Source organism: Berghia stephanieae, chromosome 12, assembly GCF_034508935.2.
Source record: "Berghia stephanieae isolate SIO BIC M18660-M18661 chromosome 12, UCSD_Bste_1.3, whole genome shotgun sequence".
Lineage (NCBI taxonomy): Eukaryota > Metazoa > Mollusca > Gastropoda > Nudibranchia > Aeolidiidae > Berghia > Berghia stephanieae.
The window spans coordinates 558905-580927 of record NC_088371.1 but is presented as its reverse complement, the minus strand read 5'-3'; the positions used below and the strand labels follow the sequence as shown (position 1 = coordinate 580927).

General features: G+C 36.9%; 1 protein-coding gene across 1 annotated transcript in view; it reads left to right on the top strand.

Moving 5' to 3' along the window:
* The window catches only part of LOC144958397 (mitochondrial 2-oxodicarboxylate carrier-like), a 21525-nt gene extending 615 nt beyond the window's left edge, over positions 1 to 20910 (top strand). The window contains exons 2-8 of the mRNA XM_078890396.1: positions 683 to 815; positions 3689 to 3818; positions 6543 to 6650; positions 7817 to 7981; positions 9502 to 9683; positions 10830 to 10882; positions 12070 to 20910. Of these exons, the coding sequence (XP_078746522.1) occupies positions 683 to 815; positions 3689 to 3818; positions 6543 to 6650; positions 7817 to 7981; positions 9502 to 9683; positions 10830 to 10882; positions 12070 to 12131 (833 nt within the window). The 3' untranslated portion in view covers positions 12132 to 20910. The remainder of the gene's footprint in view (positions 1 to 682; positions 816 to 3688; positions 3819 to 6542; positions 6651 to 7816; positions 7982 to 9501; positions 9684 to 10829; positions 10883 to 12069) is intronic.
* Positions 20911 to 22023: the final 1113 nt, after the last annotated feature.

The following is a 22023-nucleotide window of genomic DNA, read 5'->3' as shown; positions in this document are numbered from 1 at the left end:
TTAGAGTGAGAGCGGGCAGTGGATCACTTAAAAAATCGGCACTTTGCAAAATACTATCTAGATCCCTGTTGGACGCTACCATCTCTCCCCCAACCCCGTCCCCATTGAAAGTAAAATCTTGTTAATATTTAGAACAACACACATTTTATAAAACTGTTTTGGATGCGTCACATTGCCCCATTTTACTATCTCCTAGCCCATAAAAAAAAATAAAAATATATATATATTCCAGTAGGCCACCCAATTCCTTGGGAAAGATTGAGGTAGCACTTCTTTTTATTGAAAGACCTTAAAAATCTTCTTTGCTAATTTAGGCAGTAATTTGAGAGTCAGCAGAAAAAAAGTGATGCCATTTAGATACCAGCGTGGTTATCAAGCTATGAAATTTTTAAAAAGATTTTTAAAAATCCCCTAGAGAATTAACACTCTTAAATTATTATTCACCAGCAGGTCCTCATCCATAGCAGTATGGACTCTAGGGATGTGTGAAAAGTGCCTTAACCAAAGACACAATGCTTGGCCAGAGTATTGCGGTCATTGTCACCCATCCAGTCAATGTCCACTACCTATATTGGTTGACTTTCTTGCAAGTCAACACACCAAAGACCAAAGACACCATAGAAATCATATGTTATGTATCTGTTTGATACATTTTTTGTCTATTCCTTTCTTACACCTCCAGGCTTTGCAGAAGTCTCCATCATGCATCCATTGGACTTGGTCAAAACTCGATTCCAGATTCAACGAGGTCCTGATGATCCAAACCGATATACGTCCATCGTAGATTGCTTCAGGAAGATGTACAGACAGGAAGGGTAAGACATTTGTAACCCATCTTGTCAAACTGGTTTTATTTTGGTGTGAACAGGATGTGGACATATGAATTTAAATTTTTTAAATGATCTAAAATCAAATGTTTTTCCTATTGGCTGCCAGAGGAAGGGTTTTGACTCTGAAACGTTCCATATTATGATCTCTTTTCAAAAATTATACAAGCTGCATGAAAAGATATGAGGACTTTTGCTTTTTTCAATCTTCAAAAATTTATTAAACTTTTTAAAATGTGGTCTCTTCCGAGTTGAACCTATGATTAATACTGTAACCAGCATCAGATCAGAAAGGTCATGTAAATTTTGACAGGAATATTATGGGATAGGCGAATTGTCTTTGATTCTGTCCATATAGAATGATATAGTGGATGATGGCTGATTGTCGTTTTTGAGATATAATCAGACCTGCCAACCAGTACGATTAATCGTATTTTAGTACGATTTTTGGACCCCGAATACGTGGATACGATTTTAGTGGATTTAATACGATTTTTTAAAAGATGTGTGATGTGAATGATCTTGATGATACATTTGATGCATTGATACACACATGTAGTACACCAACTGTAGACTGTGTTTCTGAATGAATGATGCATCACATTTAATACTATAGTTATCATTTCAGTTGCTTATATGATGATGCCGGTTTTCACCAATATTTTTCTCATACATTTTTGAGGATTTGCATAGAATTATTTATATAAGCTTGTTTTATACTTTAAATAGTCTCAGACCACATTTAAACTTTTGCCACATATTAAATAGAAAATTCTAAGTGAAAATTTAATTGAACCAACATCTTTGACTATGAAGCCTTCAATTAAAAACTGTATTGCTATTTAACTTAAACATAAATGGGTTATTTCCCTTTAAAAAAAACTAAATTACTCTATTTTGATTATAAAATTTATAATGATCTTTTTTTTTCTTTATTATTTTGTACGAGTCTTGAATTACAAAGTGGGCAGCTTTAAGAACGGTATTTGGTTCAAAATGAACTTTTTAGAACCATTTTAGAAGTATTTAACTTGTCTGTGCATATTACATACTTTGACTTTGCGAATTTCCCATCATTTGACTGAGGAAATAGTATTAGCTGGGTGGGGTTCCTGACCTCCCAAAGTGGGCAGGGGGGTACATACTGTGTCTTCTATCCCCTTATAACTGTTTTCCAACATGCTTTCTGTCTTAGTCTTGGAATGAGATTACTTGGTTTTGTCCTGGCCCTGGCTGGAGTCCAAGCTGGGAGGGAAACAGTCAAATGCATAGTTATTGTTTTGGGAGATGAAATTTTTTTCCTTGTAAATCATCTCTCTGGTATGTATTATTATATTTGTTATTTTCAATTTATAATGTAAGCATTTGAGTGTATTCCTCTTTGTTGGATTTTGTGCTTGTGTCCGGATGAGACTTATAGGTGATCTCAAACTAAGTACATTGTAGGTGTGCTCGTGGAATCTACATCTGATCCCTATTTGTTCCCAGTTCCCCTATGTCTAACTTTTTCTTGGGCACTTTAATTGTAATTCTAGAACTTTTTACTATCCCATTTTCTTCCTTTTTACTGGCGCTGATATAACCTAAATGTGTTGCAAGCGCCGTAAAACCCTTAAAAACAAACAAAGACAATAATAGTATTAGTAGTATATAGAAGTAATAACAGTAGTAGTAGGAGGAGGAGTAGAAGTAGTGAATGCTCAAAAGAAAAAAAAAAAGGGAGAGAGAGAGATATGGATCGTTAGATAACATATATGGAAACTATCTTGCTACTGTTGCAAATTGTCATCTATTGAATTGAAGACCACTCTCCCAGATATTTTATCTCAAAACATTCTCATAACTGATGTACTGGGCTAGCAGATATCACCATCACAACTTCATCAGCATCTCTTACCATCAACATCATGACATCATCACTTCTACAACTGCCATCACAGCATTGTCACTGCCACAACCACCACCACATCACTTCTATCACCACCGCCACCACAGCTTCATCACCACCACCACCACTAGAGCACCATCGCTACAACAACCAACACTTCTTCCACTGACACTAGCATCAACACTACCAACATGTTAAGGGTCTTTTGGTCATTTCTTTGAGTGTTTCGCAATTTCTGAGCCTTATGCTAATTTTAAATTAAATGGCCATTAAGTTTTAGTTTCTCGATAAATTGATAATTTTGTCATCAGTAGAGATTGCTTGAATGATGAAGATCAGAGTTTATTTTGATTTGGGATTGATGTTAGCTTTTATATAAATTTTTGTATAGTGCACACTTTTTTCCTCATGTGCGAACAAAATACACTTTTTAGGGTCATGGAATACACTTTTCATCCTGGGAAGGTTGGCAGGTCTGTATAATGAGAGAAATGTGTGAATAATTTGATGAGATATATAAAATATATATTACATTAATCATTAACCATTTATTGGCAGCATTAGGTTTTAGTCTAACTGCTTTCACCAAGTTAACCATCATAGTAATACAATATCAAAACCCCTAGTCACATCACGATTCAAAAAGGTTGAAGAATTTTGTTGTAAAGATTTTTTTTCTGAACTAGATTATTTATACTATGTGCTTTTTGTTTTTGAATGTGAGTGAACAAAATCTTTTTTTTTTTTGGTCTGTCACAGGGAAATCCAAGAAAATAGCTGGTAAGGGGAGACCGTGTTGATACTGTTTGTTGAGATGTCATATATATATATATATATATATATATATATATATATATATATATATATATATATATATATATATATATATATATATATATATATAGTGTGTGTGTGTGTGTGTGTGTGTGTGTGTGTATATGTGTATATTTATGGGTATTGTTTGTTTTGACAGAGCCTTATCATTCTACAAAGGCATCCTGCCTCCACTACTGGCCGAGACACCCAAAAGAGCCGTCAAGTTTTTCTGCTTTGAACGTTACAAGAACTTATTTGCCATGGGTGGTTACATCCCTCAGCCTGTTGTAAGTGTGTAAGTACGAATGTACTCTTTCTTTTACTCGTTGTTCATCAGCTACCCAAGATCAATTCCAGACAAATGTTGTAAAACGCTAGTCAAACCAATACAGGATTGCGGGTGGTTGGATGGGAGCATCACCCTTGAATCATATACCTATGATGTTCGCATGGGTGTACGGTCTGATAGTGATGTCGTTTCTTCTTCTCTTTACTAGCCTATCCTGCTTCTTTGGTTTGTGATTGTATTTTTGACAGGGGATATTTTTTTTCCTGTAAATCCTCTGCCTGTTTGTTCTTGGTTATTTATAATTTAGCTTATGATATCTTTAGGTTATGATTTTGATTGACATTTGTACTATTTTTGTTAGATTGCTTGTTTTTTTGTTTCAGCGGTCTCTCATATAACCTCAATTGTGTTGGAAGAGACCTAAAGCAACAAGCAAACAAACAAACAATACAGGATTATTGTTGTTTGGACTCGGATCCACGTCATATAAACCAAATAGAAAACAAAATTGACACCCTAAAAATTATTATCTGTTCATAAGTGGTAAAAAAAACCCCACGAAACACAGACAGATGAAACCTCATCATGAAGTATGGGCTCTCGCTAAAATGTCAACATTACAATGGATTAAAAGGTCTTAGAGTGATACCGGTGGGTGGGGTTCCTGTTTTCCCATTGTGGGCCGTGAGGTAATTACTGTGTCTTCTATCCCCCTATATCTATTTTCCTACTTGCTTACTATCTTTGTCTTGGAAAGTGATAACTTGGTTTTGCCCTAGCCCTGGCTGGGAGGGAAACAGTCAAATGTAAAGAGTTTTGGGAAATGATATTTTTTGTCTTGTAAATCATCTCTCTGTTATGCATTGTATTAATGTTTTGTGTTATATATATAATAATTTGTAAACATTTGAGTGTATTTCTCCTAGTGGGGACCTGTGCTTGTTTCTGGATGAGACTTTTAGCTGATCTCAAACTAAGTACACTGATAGTGATAGCTCTTGGAATCTACATCTGTTTCCAATTTGAATCAATTCCCCTTTGTCTTACCTTTTCTTTGGTGCATTGTTATTCTAGAACTTTTTACTACCCAATTTTCTTCCATTTTACTGGTGCTGATATAACCTTAATGTGTTGCAAGCATCGTAAATCCCTCAAAAACCAGTGATACCAGTAAATCTTTACCGACAGATGTCATGTGATATACATATAGATCAACACTACAAGACATAATGTGGAGTAAGAATTTCGATACTGTTATAAAAGTATGAAAGAAAAACGACTTACATTATTGGAAAAAGATCTTAATATAAGAGCTCGAAGTTGTGGACTGGAAAAAGGAATAGAACAGCTTTTAAAAAAAAGAACAAAATACCAAACACCGAACATTTCAGGCTAAAAACCCTTCTTCAGCCAATAACAAAAACAATGAGAAGAAATATTTCATTGCTGTCTGTTTGGATTTTAAGTGAAATATTCATGTTTTTATTGGTTTTATTGGGGTTTTTTTGGTTGTGGTTGGCTGAAGAAGTATTTTGAGCCCAAAACTTTCTGTGTTTGGTATTTTGTTTGATTTCGAAGGTGTTACATTAATTTTTGTCCATTACTTTTGATAGTATCAAGGCGTGTTTCAGGTTCAAAGCCCTTCCCCAGGCAGCTAAAATAGCAAAGACAATTGATTTCTGGATTTCTCATTTAGTTTTTCCATTTGTTATTGGGTGTGGAAGAGTTTATAATCCAAAACATTCCACCTTTCAGCATTTTGGTATTTTCTAAAATTATGATTTTATTTTTGTTTGATACAGTCCTAAGCTCCTGGCATACTTGTATTTTTCCATAATGACAAAAGAAGTTTCTACAGACATTAACTCACTATCTATATGGAAAAAAAAGTTGTGACATTACATTCTTTTCTGATTCCAAGATCATTGGAAGTGTGTATGTAACCAGTTCCAGTACTAATAATGAATAGGTTACATAAAGGTGACATAACTATTCCAGTAACAGGATGTATAGGCAGATTCTTAGGATAACGGGATTTAAAAGATCAAGGATGGATGATCTTTATTGACGACCAGTATAGATTTCGACTAGAAAATAGGATGCCATCACTCTGAAATCAGAAGATGAATTACACAAGGTTTGTATCCAGTCCTCTGGAAGACTGGTTTTACACTTCCAATGAGATTGTAACCAGTATTTGCACAGCACATTTTTGTTCCCTATAAGAGACTAGATTTTAAAAGTGATAAAGATTCCCATTCTTTCGTTTAAAAAAAAACATTTAACAAAAATGAAATGCATTTTGCATGTCTGGGAGAAGGATTTGATGTTTACAATCTTTTTATTTTAACAGCTTACACACACTCACAAAAATCCCCCCAAAAAACTTTAGCCATTAAATAGTGCAATATCCACTTATCATGCTCAAAGCGCTTTACAAGAGGTTCCTAGCCAACAGCAACTCTAAGCATGAAAGACAAGACATGATGCCAGTTATTCAACATTGCAATCTTTTCCGATAGAGACAACGCTGTTCACGGCCAGGTACTCATTTTACACCTGAGTCAAGTCAGAAAATGCGAGTAAAAAGCCTTTTCCAAGGACTCAACTATGTGCCTTCTGATCTGAAGGTGAGTGTCATACAACTGAACCACTTCGCTACACAACATACACTATAGTTGATGTTTTTAAAAAAAATTGGTTTTTCTGTTTGTAACTCCAGGTTTTAACTTTGTCTGGTCTGGCCTCAGGTTTGACGGAGGCCATTGTCATTAACCCATTTGAGGTGGTCAAGGTCAAGCTACAGGCACAGAGGTCAACTTTTAAACAGGTGGGTGACATTGGAATTGGGTTGCCAGATTTTTTTTGTATAAAATTCCAAACAAATGATAGAATCTTGCCAAATGGTTTGCTCTGATCAACAAGTCGTAATATATCTTTAATTTTTTTATCATGCAGAAAATTTCACCTTGTCTCTCCTGTCAAGGGTTGTAAATTTTGTGTCAGTTTTGTGTCGATTAAATTTTGGGTAAAATATCAACATATTGCCTAATTGCCAAACCCAATTTTTTTGAAGATGTTTCATGTCCAATGTTGAATACTTTCTGCTACTCTGGAATGGTGTGTAGGAGACAGGGTCAGGCAATGAAGAAAGAAAAGTAGAAGAAAAAAACATCCCAAAAAATAAGCTTGCCTTGACTGGGGATACACAAAAAATCAATATAACAGCTTAAAAAAAAGAACAAAATACCAAACACAGGACGTTTCGGGCTCAAAACCCTTCTTCAGCCAACAATGAAAACAAGAAATACATTACAAAAAAAAAAAAAACCATATCAACAGCCGGTACTTCTCTGCCATCAATCAGTAGATCTAAACATCCTCATTCTGCCATCTAAACATCCTCATTCTGCCATCTCAATATCCTCATTCTGCCATCTAAACATCCTCATTCTGCCATCTAAACATCCTCATTCTGCCATCTAAACATCCTCATTCTGCCATCTCAATATCCTCATTCTGCCATCTCAATATCCTCATTCTGCCATCTCAATATCCTCATTCTGCCATCTCAATATCCTCATTCTGCCATCTCAATATCCTCATTCTGCCATCTCAATATCCTCATTCTGCCATCTAAACATCCTCATTCTGCCATCTCAATATCCTCATTCTGCCATCTCAATATCCTCATTCTGCCATCTCAATATCCTCATTCTGCCATCTCAATATCCTCATTCTGCCATCTCAATATCCTCATTCTGCCATCTCAATATCCTCATTCTGCCATTTCAATATCCTCATTCTGCCATCTCAACATCCTCATTCTGCCATCTCAATATCCTCATTCTGCCATCTCAATATCCTCATTCTGCCATCTCAATATCCTCATTCTGCCATCTCAATCCCCACTTCTTTATCTTGTTTCTTTGCTGCCTAATATCTTATTTTAATATTTTTTACCCGATGACCCAAAATGTCAATTTGTTTCCCCAGCAACCCAGCACGATATTGACGGCCAAGGAGATTTACAGAGAGTCGGGTTTTGGACTGCGTGGATTGAACAAAGGACTGACGGCCACGTTGGGCCGGCACGGCGTTTTCAATATGGTTTATTTTGGTTTCTATCACAACGTCAAACAGATTGTACCAGAATATCAGGTAGGCCATACATACTCATGCCTCATGATGTTAGCAACTCTATTTTTGGACAACCTGTCAATGTTTCAAATTAAAGCTGTGAGACTCCAAACAACAGAGCATTCCATTCATTCAATTTTGATATGTAACTCAAAGCACACAACCAGTTGTTCAGTTGCATCCTTAGATAAGAACTACCTGATAGAAATGGTCAAATAGGTCACTGCCGAAGTATTGAGTTTTATGTGGAAAACACTTGACATACCTAGGAATTGAACTGGTTAATATTTAAGCCCTCTTCTCCTTCTCTCTCCAACTCCTCCCTTCTCTCTCTTCCTCTAACTCGACCCCTGGACCTTCCGATGAATGTCATACCACAAGACCACAAACATAAAAAGACCTGTAGATTTCATAATTGAAATAATTGTGACTTTGAACTCCCATTTTCTTCCTCTAGTGCAGCTAGGTGGTCTATTGGTATGACACACTCGACTTCAGCTCTAAAGGTCTTGGGTTCGAGTCCCTCTCTGAGCAGTGCATAGTTGAGTCCTTGAGAAGGCTCTCTCACCATACTCAGTTGTAAAATGAGTACCTGACCGTTAACAGCATTATCCCTGTTGAAAAAAAAAGTGATATCGCCTAACAGGCGAGCATCTTGTCCTACATGTTATGTGTTCCTTTGGATAGTTTCCCCTTGGAAAGTGCTTTGAAGAAGTTTAATGAATATTGTGCTATATAAATGCTCCACTTTAGTTTTTTCTGATCTAATACCAGATTAATAGAAGTAACGTAAAAAATTGAGCTTTTATATAGCACAATATCCACTAAATGTGCTCAAAGGGGTCTCTGGCAGACAGCAACGTTTAATATTTAGTATGGGACATGACGCCTGTTAGGCGATGTTACAATTTTTTTGGACAGAGACAATGCTATTAACGGCCAGGTACTCATTTTACACCTGAGTACGGTGAGAGAATGTGAGTAAAGAGCCTTCTCCAAGGACTCAACTACGCGCGTGTCATACCACTAGACCACATAGCCGCACACGGCTACATCTCCATGCAGCTGAAGACAGCCTCGAAACCTCTCGTCAATCTCATCACAGGGCAGTGCAGGACTATGCGGTCTGCTGTCTCTGGCATTCCCTGACAGTGGGGACAGTCGTCGGCTGACTCCCTCAGACCCCACCGATGCATGTTTGAAGCAGTTCTAACAGATTGACATGGCTGACCACGACAAATGTTGGAATGGAGACAGACATGTGTGAGAATTGTCTTCCCAGTTTATTGTCATGGCTATTTTATAAATAACAATGTGAAATTGAATGTAAGCTTCAATTTATTCGACCCCACTACCACATTATCTCATTCATCTCTAGTGCTTCATTCATCCTGTTTTGTTGATAAAGGGGAAACGCTAAACATCCATTTTATCTGTTTTCATATATTAAATTGAAACTAACATTCAATTTGACATTGTTATTGATTTCTTGGAGCTTCGAGCAGCACCATTGACATCACCATGTATATTTTATATCACAGGATCCCACAAAAGACCTGGGCAGGCGGTTTGTCATCGGCTTGATCTCGGGCACTTTGTCTTCCTGCATCAACATTCCTTTCGATGTGGCCAAGAGTCGAATTCAAGGGCCACAACCCATCCCTGGTCAAATCAAATACAAGAGTTGTTTCCAGACTATAGCTCTGGTCTACAGGGAGGAAGGGTAGGAATTTAGATATACCATTTCAGTTTTGTTCTCTGTCTGATTTTCTCTTCTCTCTCTCTCTCTCTCTCTCTCTCTCTCTCTCTCTCTCTCTCTCTCTCTCTCTCTCTCTCTCTCTCTCTCTCTCTCTCTCTCTCTCTCTCTCTCTCTCTCTCTCTCTCTCTCTCTCTCTCCCTCTCTCTCTTTATCTCTCTCTCTCCCTCCCCCTCTCCCTCTCACCACACACACACACACTTGTCTCTCTCTCTCTCTCTTTCATACTCACAAACACATGTAAACTTTGTTTTAACTTTTGTTAGGTGAAGAAGACTTTTGAACCGGAACCAAAAAAAAAGATTTAAATAACAATTTAAAATTACTCTGTCCTTTTTGAAAGCTTTTTTAAAAAAAGTTTTTGTTCAATAATTTTCAACGATTTATTAACCCCCCCCCCCCCAAAAAAAAAAAAAACCCAAATACAAAACAAACAAACAGTTTCCACGTCTTCAATGTGATACAAAATGTTTCAATTATTTCCCTAGCATGTCACTTTGACTGAAACTTCAACTTCCCACAGTACAAGTCACCTGTAAGGCACCCTTATGTCAGCTCTTTAACAACATGTCACAGCATTTGTTTGAAGACAAGGCTTAATAATAATAATAGTAATAATGATGATAATAATAATAATGATAATAATAATAATAATAATAATAATAATAATAATAATAATAATAATAATAATAATAATAATAATATTAATAATAATAATATTAATAATAATAATAATATTAATAATAATAATATTAATAATAATAATAATAATAATAATAATAATAATGTAATATATTAATACCACGCCTGTCCCATACAATATAGCTCTAGGCACACAATATACATGACATGTAATATATATCATAAAGATCATATTATCAACATTTAAAAGATTAGAATAGCTATTTGAAAAGAATGTAAATTAGGGTAAACATGTTCTATGAGGTGACATGACAAAAATAACCTGTGGTACATTATGAAGATTGCTTATCAAGTCTTTTTCAACTTCAATTTGTGTTTTAAAAATATAAATAAATATGTACTTGCTACTTTTGATCAAAGTCTGACTGAAATTGTTAGATTTTAATAATATTCCCATTTCTTTCTCTGAAGGTTTTTTGCCCTTTACAAAGGATTGCTACCCAAGGTGTTACGACTAGGTCCTGGTAAGTCGGGAGTTTCTTGATATCATTTTTATAATGAAAGTGAAGAAGTCGGTCACAGCTGTTACTGTTACATGAAACGGGAGTTTACCCTGGTGTCTATAGCATTAAACAGACTGTAGCAATTACTTACTATCCTTTTGGGTAGGAAGTTAATCTTTGCAAAAAAAACTTTCAGCGAGGTCTGTAAGAACCCAGCCACCCAGTCTCTGCTGAGGAGGACAGTGGGGTCAGAAAATAAAATTCAACTTCCCCCTTTGGACTGAGTACTCATCCAACTGAGCTCAGGTCCTCCTTTTGTTGTTGTCACGTGACATTGGATTGTAGCTGTCACGCGACATTGGATTGTAGCTGTCATGTGACATTGGATTGTAGCTGTCACGTGACATTGGATTGTAGCTGTCACGTGACATTGGATTGTAGCTGTCACGTGACATTGGAGTGTAGCTGTCACGTGACATTGGAGTGTAGCTGTCACGTGACATTGGATTGTAGCTGTCACGTGACATTGGATTGTAGCTGTCACGTGGCATTGGATTGTAGCTGTCACGTGACATTGGATTGTAGCTGTCACGTGACATTGGATTGTAGCTGTCACGTGACATTGGATAGTAGCTGTCACGTGACATTGGATTGTAGCTGTCACGTGACATTGGATTGTAGCCGGTGCTGGGGGATTTTTGGATCAGATTTCTGACAAATTTTATGCTACGAAATGCCAAAGGAATTTCATATTTGCAGAGCTGCTTTCTATTCTGAAAAATTCGTAGAATTTACGGAATTTTGGCTCCAAATTCAAAACTTGATGAGCATCTCTAAGTCAGTAAGGCTGATTGAAAAGGAAATTTGATGTCAGACTAGATCATTGTGGTGGCCATGATGATGATGGTAATTATTGTTGTTGTTGTTGTTGTTGTTATTATTATCATTATTATTTTTATTATTATTATTATTGTTATTATTATTATTATTATTATTATTATTATTATTATTATTATTATTATTATTATTATTATTATTATTATTATTATTATTATCATTATAATTATTATTACTATTATTATTATTATTATTATTATTATTATTATTATTATTATTATTGTTGTTGTTGTTGTTGTTGTTGTTGTTGTTATTATTATTACTATTAGTATTTCTTATTCATTTATTTACTTTCCACACTAAATCATCAGGTGGCGCCATCATGCTTCTAGTTTACGAGACAGTCTTTGACTTCCTGAAGACCAGTCTGTAACGTTGGACTGACAACTGGAGGATGTTAATCCAGAGCTTTCTGTGATGTCTGATTATGACCAGGGCCTTACACAACACCAACACATACATGGACACAACAGGAATGGGGGATTGGCAGGGAAAGGAAATATTCGGTTTCATTTTTAAAACCTAATTTTATATTGCTCAATTTTTAATCCATCTCTTTACATGTGTGGTCTTTTAACATTGTATTTTATAAGTGTTTGCAATTGGGAAGAAAAGTTCCTAATATTTTGATTCCTAATTCCTTGGAAGTGTGTATGTGACCAGTCCTTCGGAAGGCAAATAATGAATAGGTTACAGATTGAATCATAACTATGTCAGTAGCAGGTTGTATAAGAGGATGGATGATCTTTATTGACGACCAGGATGTATAAGAGGATGGATGATCTTCATTGACGACCAGGATATATAAGAGGATGGATGATCTTCATTGACGACCAGGATGTATTTAGACGATGTCATCACTCTGAGACCGGGAGATCATTTACACAATGTATTATTCAGTCCTCCAGAAGAATGGTTTTACACTTCTAATGAGATAGGAACCACTTTTTTGACATTGCACTTTCAGGGCTGCCAGATGATCGCGGAACCGTGAAAATTCGCGGTTGAAAGCGGCTTCGCTGTTTCACGAATTTTCGAGGCCATTTTTTTAAAAATAATTTTTTTTAGCAACTTTTTTTCTCCCGAAAATGAACATTATTATGGTTAGAAAGGAGCTCATTTACGATGAATGAGTAGAGATGTGTAGATAATATTAACATGGGGCAGTGAATGGTTACTTTTTGAGGATTGGTGGGGCCTTTGAAATTGACGTTGCTTAGTTTGTATAATGTATTTCTTCTACACAGTAATCCCTCTATCTACTCTGCACTCTCTTGTTTAAGGTATGTATTGTACAATAATCCTTACTGAATTGCTTAGAAATGCCTTGGTGGGTATCCTGACCTCCTATAGTGGGCAGGGAGGTACATGCTGTGTCTTCTATCCCCTATGTCTGGGTGGGTATCCTGACCTCCTATAGTGGGCAGGGAGGTACATGCTGTGTCTTCTATCCCCTATGTCTGGGTGGGTATCCTGACCTCCCATAGTGGGCAGGGAGGTACATGCTGTGTCTTCTATCCCCTATGTCTGGGTGGGTATCCTGACCTCCTATAGTGGGCAGGGAGGTACATGCTGTGTCTTCTATCCCCCCAACCCGTTTTCCAATTGTTTCCTGTCGTTGTCTTGGAATGCGATTACTTGGTTTTGACCTGGCCTTGGCCGGAGTTCCTTTGCTGGGAAGGAAACAGTTGAATGTATAGTTATAGTTTTGGGAGATGATATTTATTTCATTGTAAATCATCTCTCTGTTATGCATTGTATTATGTTTAGTTTACATATTATATTATATGATTTGTAAATATTTTAGTGGATTCCTCTTAGTTGGGACCTGTGCTTGTGTCTGGATGAGACTTTTAGGTGATCTCAAACTAAGTACTTTGACTGTGTGCTCTTGGAATCTACATCTGTTCCCTATTTGAACCAATTCCCGTTTGTCTCACCTTTTCTTTTGTGCTTTAATTGTAATTCTAGAACTTTTTATTATCCCATTTTCTTCCTTTTTACTGGCGCTGATATGACCTTAATGTGTTGCAAGCGCCGTAAAACCCTTAAAAACATTTTTTTTAAAAACATATTGAAATGCTAATTTATAAAGAGTAACATTTTTATGTACCTTACTTCAAAATTCAGTTTTCATAGTGATTTCTGAAATTCAGGCCGTGTCCAAGAGACACCCCGTTTGGTTGGAGCGGATTTTTTCAAACCTGCCTGGCAGCCCTGACTTTTCTTCCCTATTATTGACTGCAATGTGACTGGGGGTTTCTATGAGGCCTGAGTCACATCACTGTAACCAGTCTCTGCTAAGCTATCAAAGTTTAGGTAAAGTCTTACCATGTGACAAATAAAGACTTAAACAACCTTTTCTAACTCATTCCAATCTCATCCAGGAATGTGTAGAATGTGAGGTGTGTATACAGTAATGTTGACTGTTTATGTAGAATGTGAGGTGTGTATACAGTAATGTTGACTGTTTATGTAGAATGTGAGGTGTGTATACAGTAATGTTAACTGTTTATGTAGAATGTGAGGTGTGTATACAGTAATGTTGACTGTTTATGTAGAATGTGAGGTGTGTATACAGTAATGTTAACTGTTTATGTAGAATGTGAGGTGTGTATACAGTAATGTTGACTGTTTATGTAGAATGTGAGGTGTGTATACAGTAATGTTAACTGTTTATGTAGAATGTGAGGTGTGTATACAGTAATGTTGACTGTTTATGTAGAATGTGAGGTGTGTATACAGTAATGTTAACTGTTTATGTAGAATGTGAGGTGTGTATACAGTAATGTTGACTGTTTATGTAGAATGTGAGGTGTGTATACAGTAATGTTAACTGTTTATGTAGAATGTGAGGTGTGTATACAGTAATGTTAACTGTTTATGTAGAATGTGAGGTGTGTATACAGTAATGTTGACTGTTTATGTAGAATGTGAGGTGTGTATACAGTAATGTTGACTGTTTATGTAGAATGTGAGGTGTGTATACAGTAATGTTAACTGTTTATGTAGAATGTGAGGTGTGTATACAGTAATGTTAACTGTTTATGTAGAATGTGAGGTGTGTATACAGTAATGTTGACTGTTTATGTAGAATGTGAGGTGTGTATACAGTAATGTTGACTGTTTATGTAGAATGTGAGGTGTGTATACAGTAATGTTAACTGTTTATGTAGAATGTGAGGTGTGTATACAGTAATGTTAACTGTTTATGTAGAATGTGAGGTGTGTATACAGTAATGTTGACTGTTTATGTAGAATGTGAGGTGTGTATACAGTAATGTTGACTGTTTATGTAGAATGTGAGGTGTGTATACAGTAATGTTGACTGTTTATGTAGAATGTGAGGTGTGTATACAGTAATGTTAACTGTTTATGTAGAATGTGAGGTGTGTATACAGTAATGTTAACTGTTTATGTAGAATGTGAGGTGTGTATACAGTAATGTTAACTGTTTATGTAGAATGTGAGGTGTGTATACAGTAATGTTGACTGTTTATACAGAATGTGAGGTGTTTATATTTATACATATGTTGACTGCTTATGTTGACTTTTTATGCAGATTGTCGATATTTTTTAACATAAGGTGAGTGTGTATACAAAATGTTGGGTGTGCAAACAGAATGTCAAGTGTGTAGGTATAAAAGACAGAGTGTGGGTTTAGGGTTTCCAGTGTGACTTTAAATATGGAGATGGAGAATGTGTACATCATATCAATTGTGAGTCAGCTGTAATGTGTGGCTGTATGGTCTAGTGGTATGACACTCGCCTTTGGATCGGAAGGTTCAGGGTTTGAGTTCCTTTGTGAGCGGTGCATGGTAGAGTCCTTGGAAAAGACTCAATACTCCTATTCTCTCACCGTACTCGGATGCAAAATTACTACATGGCTGTTAATAGTGTTGTCTCTGTTTGGAAAAAAAAAAATTATATTAATATCGCTGGGTGGGGATCCTGACCTCCCATAGCGGGCAGGGAGGTACATACTTGTCTTCTATCCCCTTATATCTGTTTTCCAACATGCGTTCTGTCTTTGTCTCGGAATGAGATTACTTTGTTTTGTCCTGGCACTGGCCGGAATCCTAGCTGGGAGGGAAACAGTCAAATGCAGTTATTGTTTTGGGAAATGATATTTTTTTCCTTGTAAATCATCTCTCTGTTATGTATTATTATTTTTATTTTGAATGTATAATGTAAGCATTTGAGTGTGTTCCTCTTTGTTGGATTTTGTGCTTGTGTCTGGATGAGACTTGTAGGTGATTTCAAACTAAGTACATTGGTGGTATGCTCTTGGAATCTACATCTGATCCCTATTTGTTCTCAATTCCCCTTTGTCTTACTTTTTCTTGGGTGCTTTAATTGTAATTCTAGAACTTTTTACTATCCCATTTTCTTCCTTTTTACTGGCGCTGATATAACCTAAATGTGTTGCAAGCGCTGTAAAACCCTTAAAAACAAAAATAAAACATATTAATATCGCCTAACAGGCGTCATGTTTTGGCTTATATGTTAAGTGTTGCTGTTGGCTTAGGACCCCCCTGTAAAGCACTTTGAGTACATTTAGTGGATATTGCGCTATATAAAAGCTCAACTTTTGTTTTTTTCCATATGTATATATGTTGATTTTTGATGTATGTGATTGGATGGGTATACAGAATGTCTGACATGTTATAAAACTGTACAGAGTGTATGAGATTTTACCAATTGTTGGATGTACATTTTATCATTTTCATGGATTGTCTACATTTTCCCTCCATTTCCTTTTATAATCTCGTTGTTGTTTCCCGGTGCAAGTTTTTAATTTGATTGTTTGATAAGTGATTGCATTCTGGCTTTGTCCATCACTGACAATATGCAGGTCCCCTTTCACACTTCAGTTGAATGGGGTAATGTACGTATGAAGTGCCTACACCCCAAAAAACACAATCCTGGGACCAGAACGTTGTGATTGTTGTCATTGTCTGATCACTGACCTTGATTTATGATTTACCTCCCTTGACTTTGTTTAACCAATCAACTACCGTTCTGTGGAAAAATTTGTATTGAAAAAAAATTGGTCAGAAAACTCGTCCTTCAAATATCCATCGATTTAAATGGTCCTCATTTTTGCAAAAACTCTCAAATCTATGATTTTATTGAAGACTTTGAAGTCCCAGGTTTGAGTGTTTTTGCCAAGATGAAGGTCATTTAAATTGATCGATATCTGAAGGACGAGTTTTCTGACCAAATTTTTACAAAACAAGTTTTTCCAGAGTGCGGCAGTTAACTGGTTAGTGACAAATGACCTTTCCATTTGACCTCAGACAATTGGAACATTTCTAATTTTACTGTTTGTCTCACGAGCCATCAATCTCTAACAAGGGAGTTTTTTCATTACAACTGGGTGGGGTTCCTGACCTCCCATAGTGGGCAAGGAGGTACATACTGTGTCTTCTATCCCCCTATGTCTGTTTTCCAACATGCTTTCTGTCTTTGTCTTGGAATGAGATTACTTGGTTTTGTCCAGGCCCTTGCCGGATACCCTAGATGGGAGGGAAACAGCCAAATGTACGGTTAGTTTTGGGGGATGATATTTTTTCCTTGTAAATCATCTCTCTGTTATGCACTGTATTATGTTTTGTTTACGTATTATATATGATTTGTGAACATTTGAGTGTATTCCTCTTAGTGGGGACCTGCGCTTGTGTCTGGATGAGACTTTTAGGTGATCTCAAACTAAGTACTTTGATAGTGTGCTCTTGGAATCTACATCTGTTTCCTATTTGAACCAATTCCCCTTTGTCTTACCTTTTCTTGGGTGCTTTAATTGTAATTCTAAATATTTTTACTATTCCATTTTCTTCCTTTTTACTGGCGCTGATATGACCTTAATGTGTTGCAAGCGCCGTAAAACACTTAAAAACAAAACAAACAAACATTTTCATTACAAATGTTGAGTTTTCAATGGAATTTCATGACTAATTTGTCATTACAAATGTTGGAGTTTTCAATGGAATTTCATGACTAATTTGTCATTACAAATATATTGGAGTTTTCAATGGAATTTCATGACTAATTTGTCATTACAAATGTTGGAGTTTTCAATGGAATTTCATGACTAATTTGGTAAAAGTGAATACTTCTACTCGTAGGTCAGCAATGAAAATGTTAATTAAGCTGCGAGAGGCAGTGGACAGATAATGGGACTCAACAGACATGAATTTAAAAAACTTTAAAAAAGAATATGTATTAATCATTGTTGTTGTTGTTGTTGTTAGCGGAGGAATGTAAGTGTTGCTGCTTGAAGCTCGAGGAAATAAATAACAATATGAAATTGAATGGAAGCTTCAATTTAAGATACGAAAACATATAAAATGGAAGTTTCGGGTTTCCCCTTTATCAACAAAACAGTATGAATGAAACTCTACAGATGAATGAGATAATGTGGTCATTAACAATGCCACTACCACATTATCTCATAACCTAAATGTGTTGCAAGCGCCGTAAAACCCTTAAAAACAAAACAAAAACATCATTCATCTGTAGTGTTTCATTCATTCTGTTTTGTTGATAAAGGGGAAACCCATAACGTCCGTTTTATATGTTTTCGTATATTAAATTGAAGTTTACATTCAATTTCACATTGTTATTTATTAACTGAGGAAGGGTTTCGAGTCAAAAACGTTTTTTGACCTGTATTTTTTAATTTATTTTTTTTGGAAATTGTTTTATGAATTGTCATTGAATCCATTATTCTATTTCCTGCATGGATTGAATGAGTCCATTACAATTTGGGTTATCAGAACTGTAAATGGGTACACGTTGGTTTTAAGTCATTTAGTCTGGGATCGGGTAGTTTATTCAAGAAGGAATCATTGGCTCCTTTTTATGGTTTGAGGTGTAAGATTCTTGTTTGGTTTATGGGTTGGTATAAATTTATGGTTTATGGGTTGATACTAACGGTTTATGGGTTGGTATTTGTATGGACTCTCATGACAAACATTTTTGTCACAATGCATTTAAGATTTTTAAAAAAGTTATACCGCATTCTTACAAGGTTTTGATATCAAAAGTTTTATTTATACAGAATTTAAGGGTGAATGAGCCGGGTGGGGTTCCTGACCTCCCATAGTCTGGGTGGGGTTCCTGACCTCCCATAGTGGGCAACAGAGGTACTCACGGTGTCTTTTATACCCCTGTATCTGTTTTACAACATGCTTTATGTCTTTGTCTTAAAATGAGATCACTTGGTTTTGTCCTGGCCCTGGCTGGGGGAAAACAGTCAAATGTATATTAAGAGTTTTGGGAGATGATATTTTTTATCTGTAAATCTCTCTCTGTTATTGTTTTGTACTGTTTTTTTAAAATTTGCTATAACTACATCTATATATCATTTGTAAACATTTGAATGTATTCCTCGTAGTCTGGAGCTATGCTTGTGTCAGGATGAGACTTTGAGGTGATCTCAAACTAAGTACACTGACAGTGATAGAGTGCTCTTGGAATCTACATCTGTTCCCTATTTCAACAAATCCCCCTTTGTCTTACTTTTCCTCGTGTGCTATCAACTTGTAAATCTAAAATCTTTGGACAATCCCATTTTCTTTCTTTTTACTGGAGCTGAAATGACCAAAATGTGTTGCAAGGGTCCGAAAACCCTGAAAAACAAACACAAAACAAAAACAAGTTTAAATGAGGCTTGTATTTGATTGAATAGTTTTATTTTGTGGGGGTTTTTTTCAATTGTTGAATCCAAATAGTGTTTACCTGTTTTCTGAATTGTTTACTATGTTGGACATAACTAAGGAACAGAATTTGTGATAAACGCATTCACCTCTATCTGAGTGTTGGAGATTTTTGCTGTCATTGTGTTGGGTGGTTATTGAGTTTTGCTCATTGCTGGAAATCAGAAAGGCCTTTGAAATGTTTTAATGTGAGTTGTCGTCGTAATAGTGTTCACTGGATTGGACATAATAAAGGGACATAACTGGTGGCAAATGCATTCTCCTGAAAGTGAAAGCCTCACAAGCAATTCCTAAAAATATGTTTATGTACACTCACACATTCACGAGGTGTTAACGTGTGTGTGTGTACACGAGGTATTGGTGGGGAGGATTTTTTTCGTGTACACATTTTGAAATTGGATGTAAATATTGTGACAGAAAATGAAGTAGAAAAGTGCCAAAAGACAACAGAGAATAAAAATGTTGTGGCAATGGGGGCTCGAACCCATGACCTTACTGATACAACAGCTCTGCCTGGCCATGAGAATGACGCTATGTGGTCATCACCTTCCACAACTCCAAAAACAAAAAAGTGGTTTCAAACATAGTGTCTATCCCGAGTCCCTGTCCAGACTTGTTGAGGTCATGGGTTCAACACAGACAAACACTGCGGCATTTGTTTACAAGCCAGCAGTGAGGCTAAAGCTACAGCTCTATTCTCACCACAAACATATAACATAGATACGATTGAGTATAAGCTCCGATATTGGAGTTGAATATTAATTTAGAAAATGTCGAGCCCCCATCACCGTGAAATTTTGATTCTTTATCGTCTTCCAGCATTTTTCTACCCACTTCATTGTCTGTTTTTGTCAACACAAGTGCCTGCTCCATTCACTTACCTGTAAATATTTTGGGAAATTGTATTAATCAGCTTTTTCATAGACTATACAGCCATAGTCATCTTAAGTATTAAGTCTATGCAAACCGACCCAGTATGTTGTCACAAGGTATTTATCATTATGTTTTGACCAATTGAAATTCAGAATGACTCCATTTGTGGCCATTGTAAACTAAAGGCCTGATACTGACCAAAAAATGACGTTACAAAAGAAGACGATGATCACCAAAAGCAAGTGAAAAGTAGTTGTTTTTAGAAGTGCTCAAGGAAACAAATGATTCCATTGGTTGAGCTGTTGATTACAACTCACAATTAATTTTTATTCCCCCGTCCCCCTGATCTTCGTCTAGTTTTATGACAAAATGTTTTGGTTAGTATCAGACATATTGTTGTCTCAGAGCTGCCATTTTATGCTGTTAAAAAGGTTACTTAATTAACCAGATATTTTACCAATCAAAACATGGGATTTATGACACACCTTCACACGTGCTCGGACAAGCATGGTTGGTTGTTTATAAACTATAACTTGAATGAAATCAACGTCTCTCTGACTCTATCATTGTTATTGTTTTTTTATCCGAGTGTGTTCGTGTTCCAGTGATAATGGATAATGTCAACCAACCTTACTGGTCTGGTTGTGTTGACTATAATGGGATTCCACTGTACTTGTAATTGACTGTCAAGACACAGAATTATCCATCTTTGTAATATGTGACTCACGGTTTCAAAACTGTGTTATTTTGGGATGATTTTAATAGTGAAAATTGGGTAAACTTATTTTTTCTCTTGTGAATGAATATATTTGTCTCTTCAAGAACACACAAAAAAAGTCCTATGGAGCAGGAGTTTATCCCGATTTCACTGGGTGGGGATCCTGACCTCCCATAGTGGGCAGGGTGGGGATCCTGACCTCCCATAGTGGGCAGGGTGGGGATCCTGACCTCCCATAGTGGCTGGGTGGGGATCCTGACCTCCCATAGTGGCTGGGTGGGTATCCTGACCTCCCATAGTGGCTGGGTGGGGATCCTGACCTCCCATAGTGGGCAGGGAGGTACATACTGTGTCTTCTATCCCCTTATATCTGGGTAGGGATCCTGACCTCCCATAGTGGGCAGGGAGGTACATACTGTGTCTTCTATCCCCTATGTCTGGGTGGGGATCCTGACCTCCCATAGTGGGCAGGGAGGTCCATACTGTGTCTTCTATCCCTTATGTCTGGGTGGGGATCCTGACCTCCCATAGTGGGCAGGGTGGGGATCCTGACCTCCCATAGTGGGCAGGGTGGGGATCCTGACCTCCCATAGTGGGCAGCTGGGTGTGGATCCTGACTTCCCATAGTGACTGGGTGGGGATCCTGATCTCCCATAGTGGCTGGGTGGGGATCCTGACCTCCCATAGTGGCTGGGTGGGGATCCTGACCTCCCATAGTGGGCAGGGAGGTACATACTGTGTCTTCTATCCCCTTACTAGGTAGGGATCCTGACCTCCCATAATGGGCGGGGGGTACATACTGTGTCTTCTATCCCCTATGTCTGGGTGGGGATCCTGACCTCCCATAGTGGGCAGGGGGGTACATACTGTGTCTTCTATCCCCTATGTCTGGGTGGGGATCCTGACCTCCCATAGTGGGCAGGGAGGTACATACTGTGTCTTCTATCCCCTAT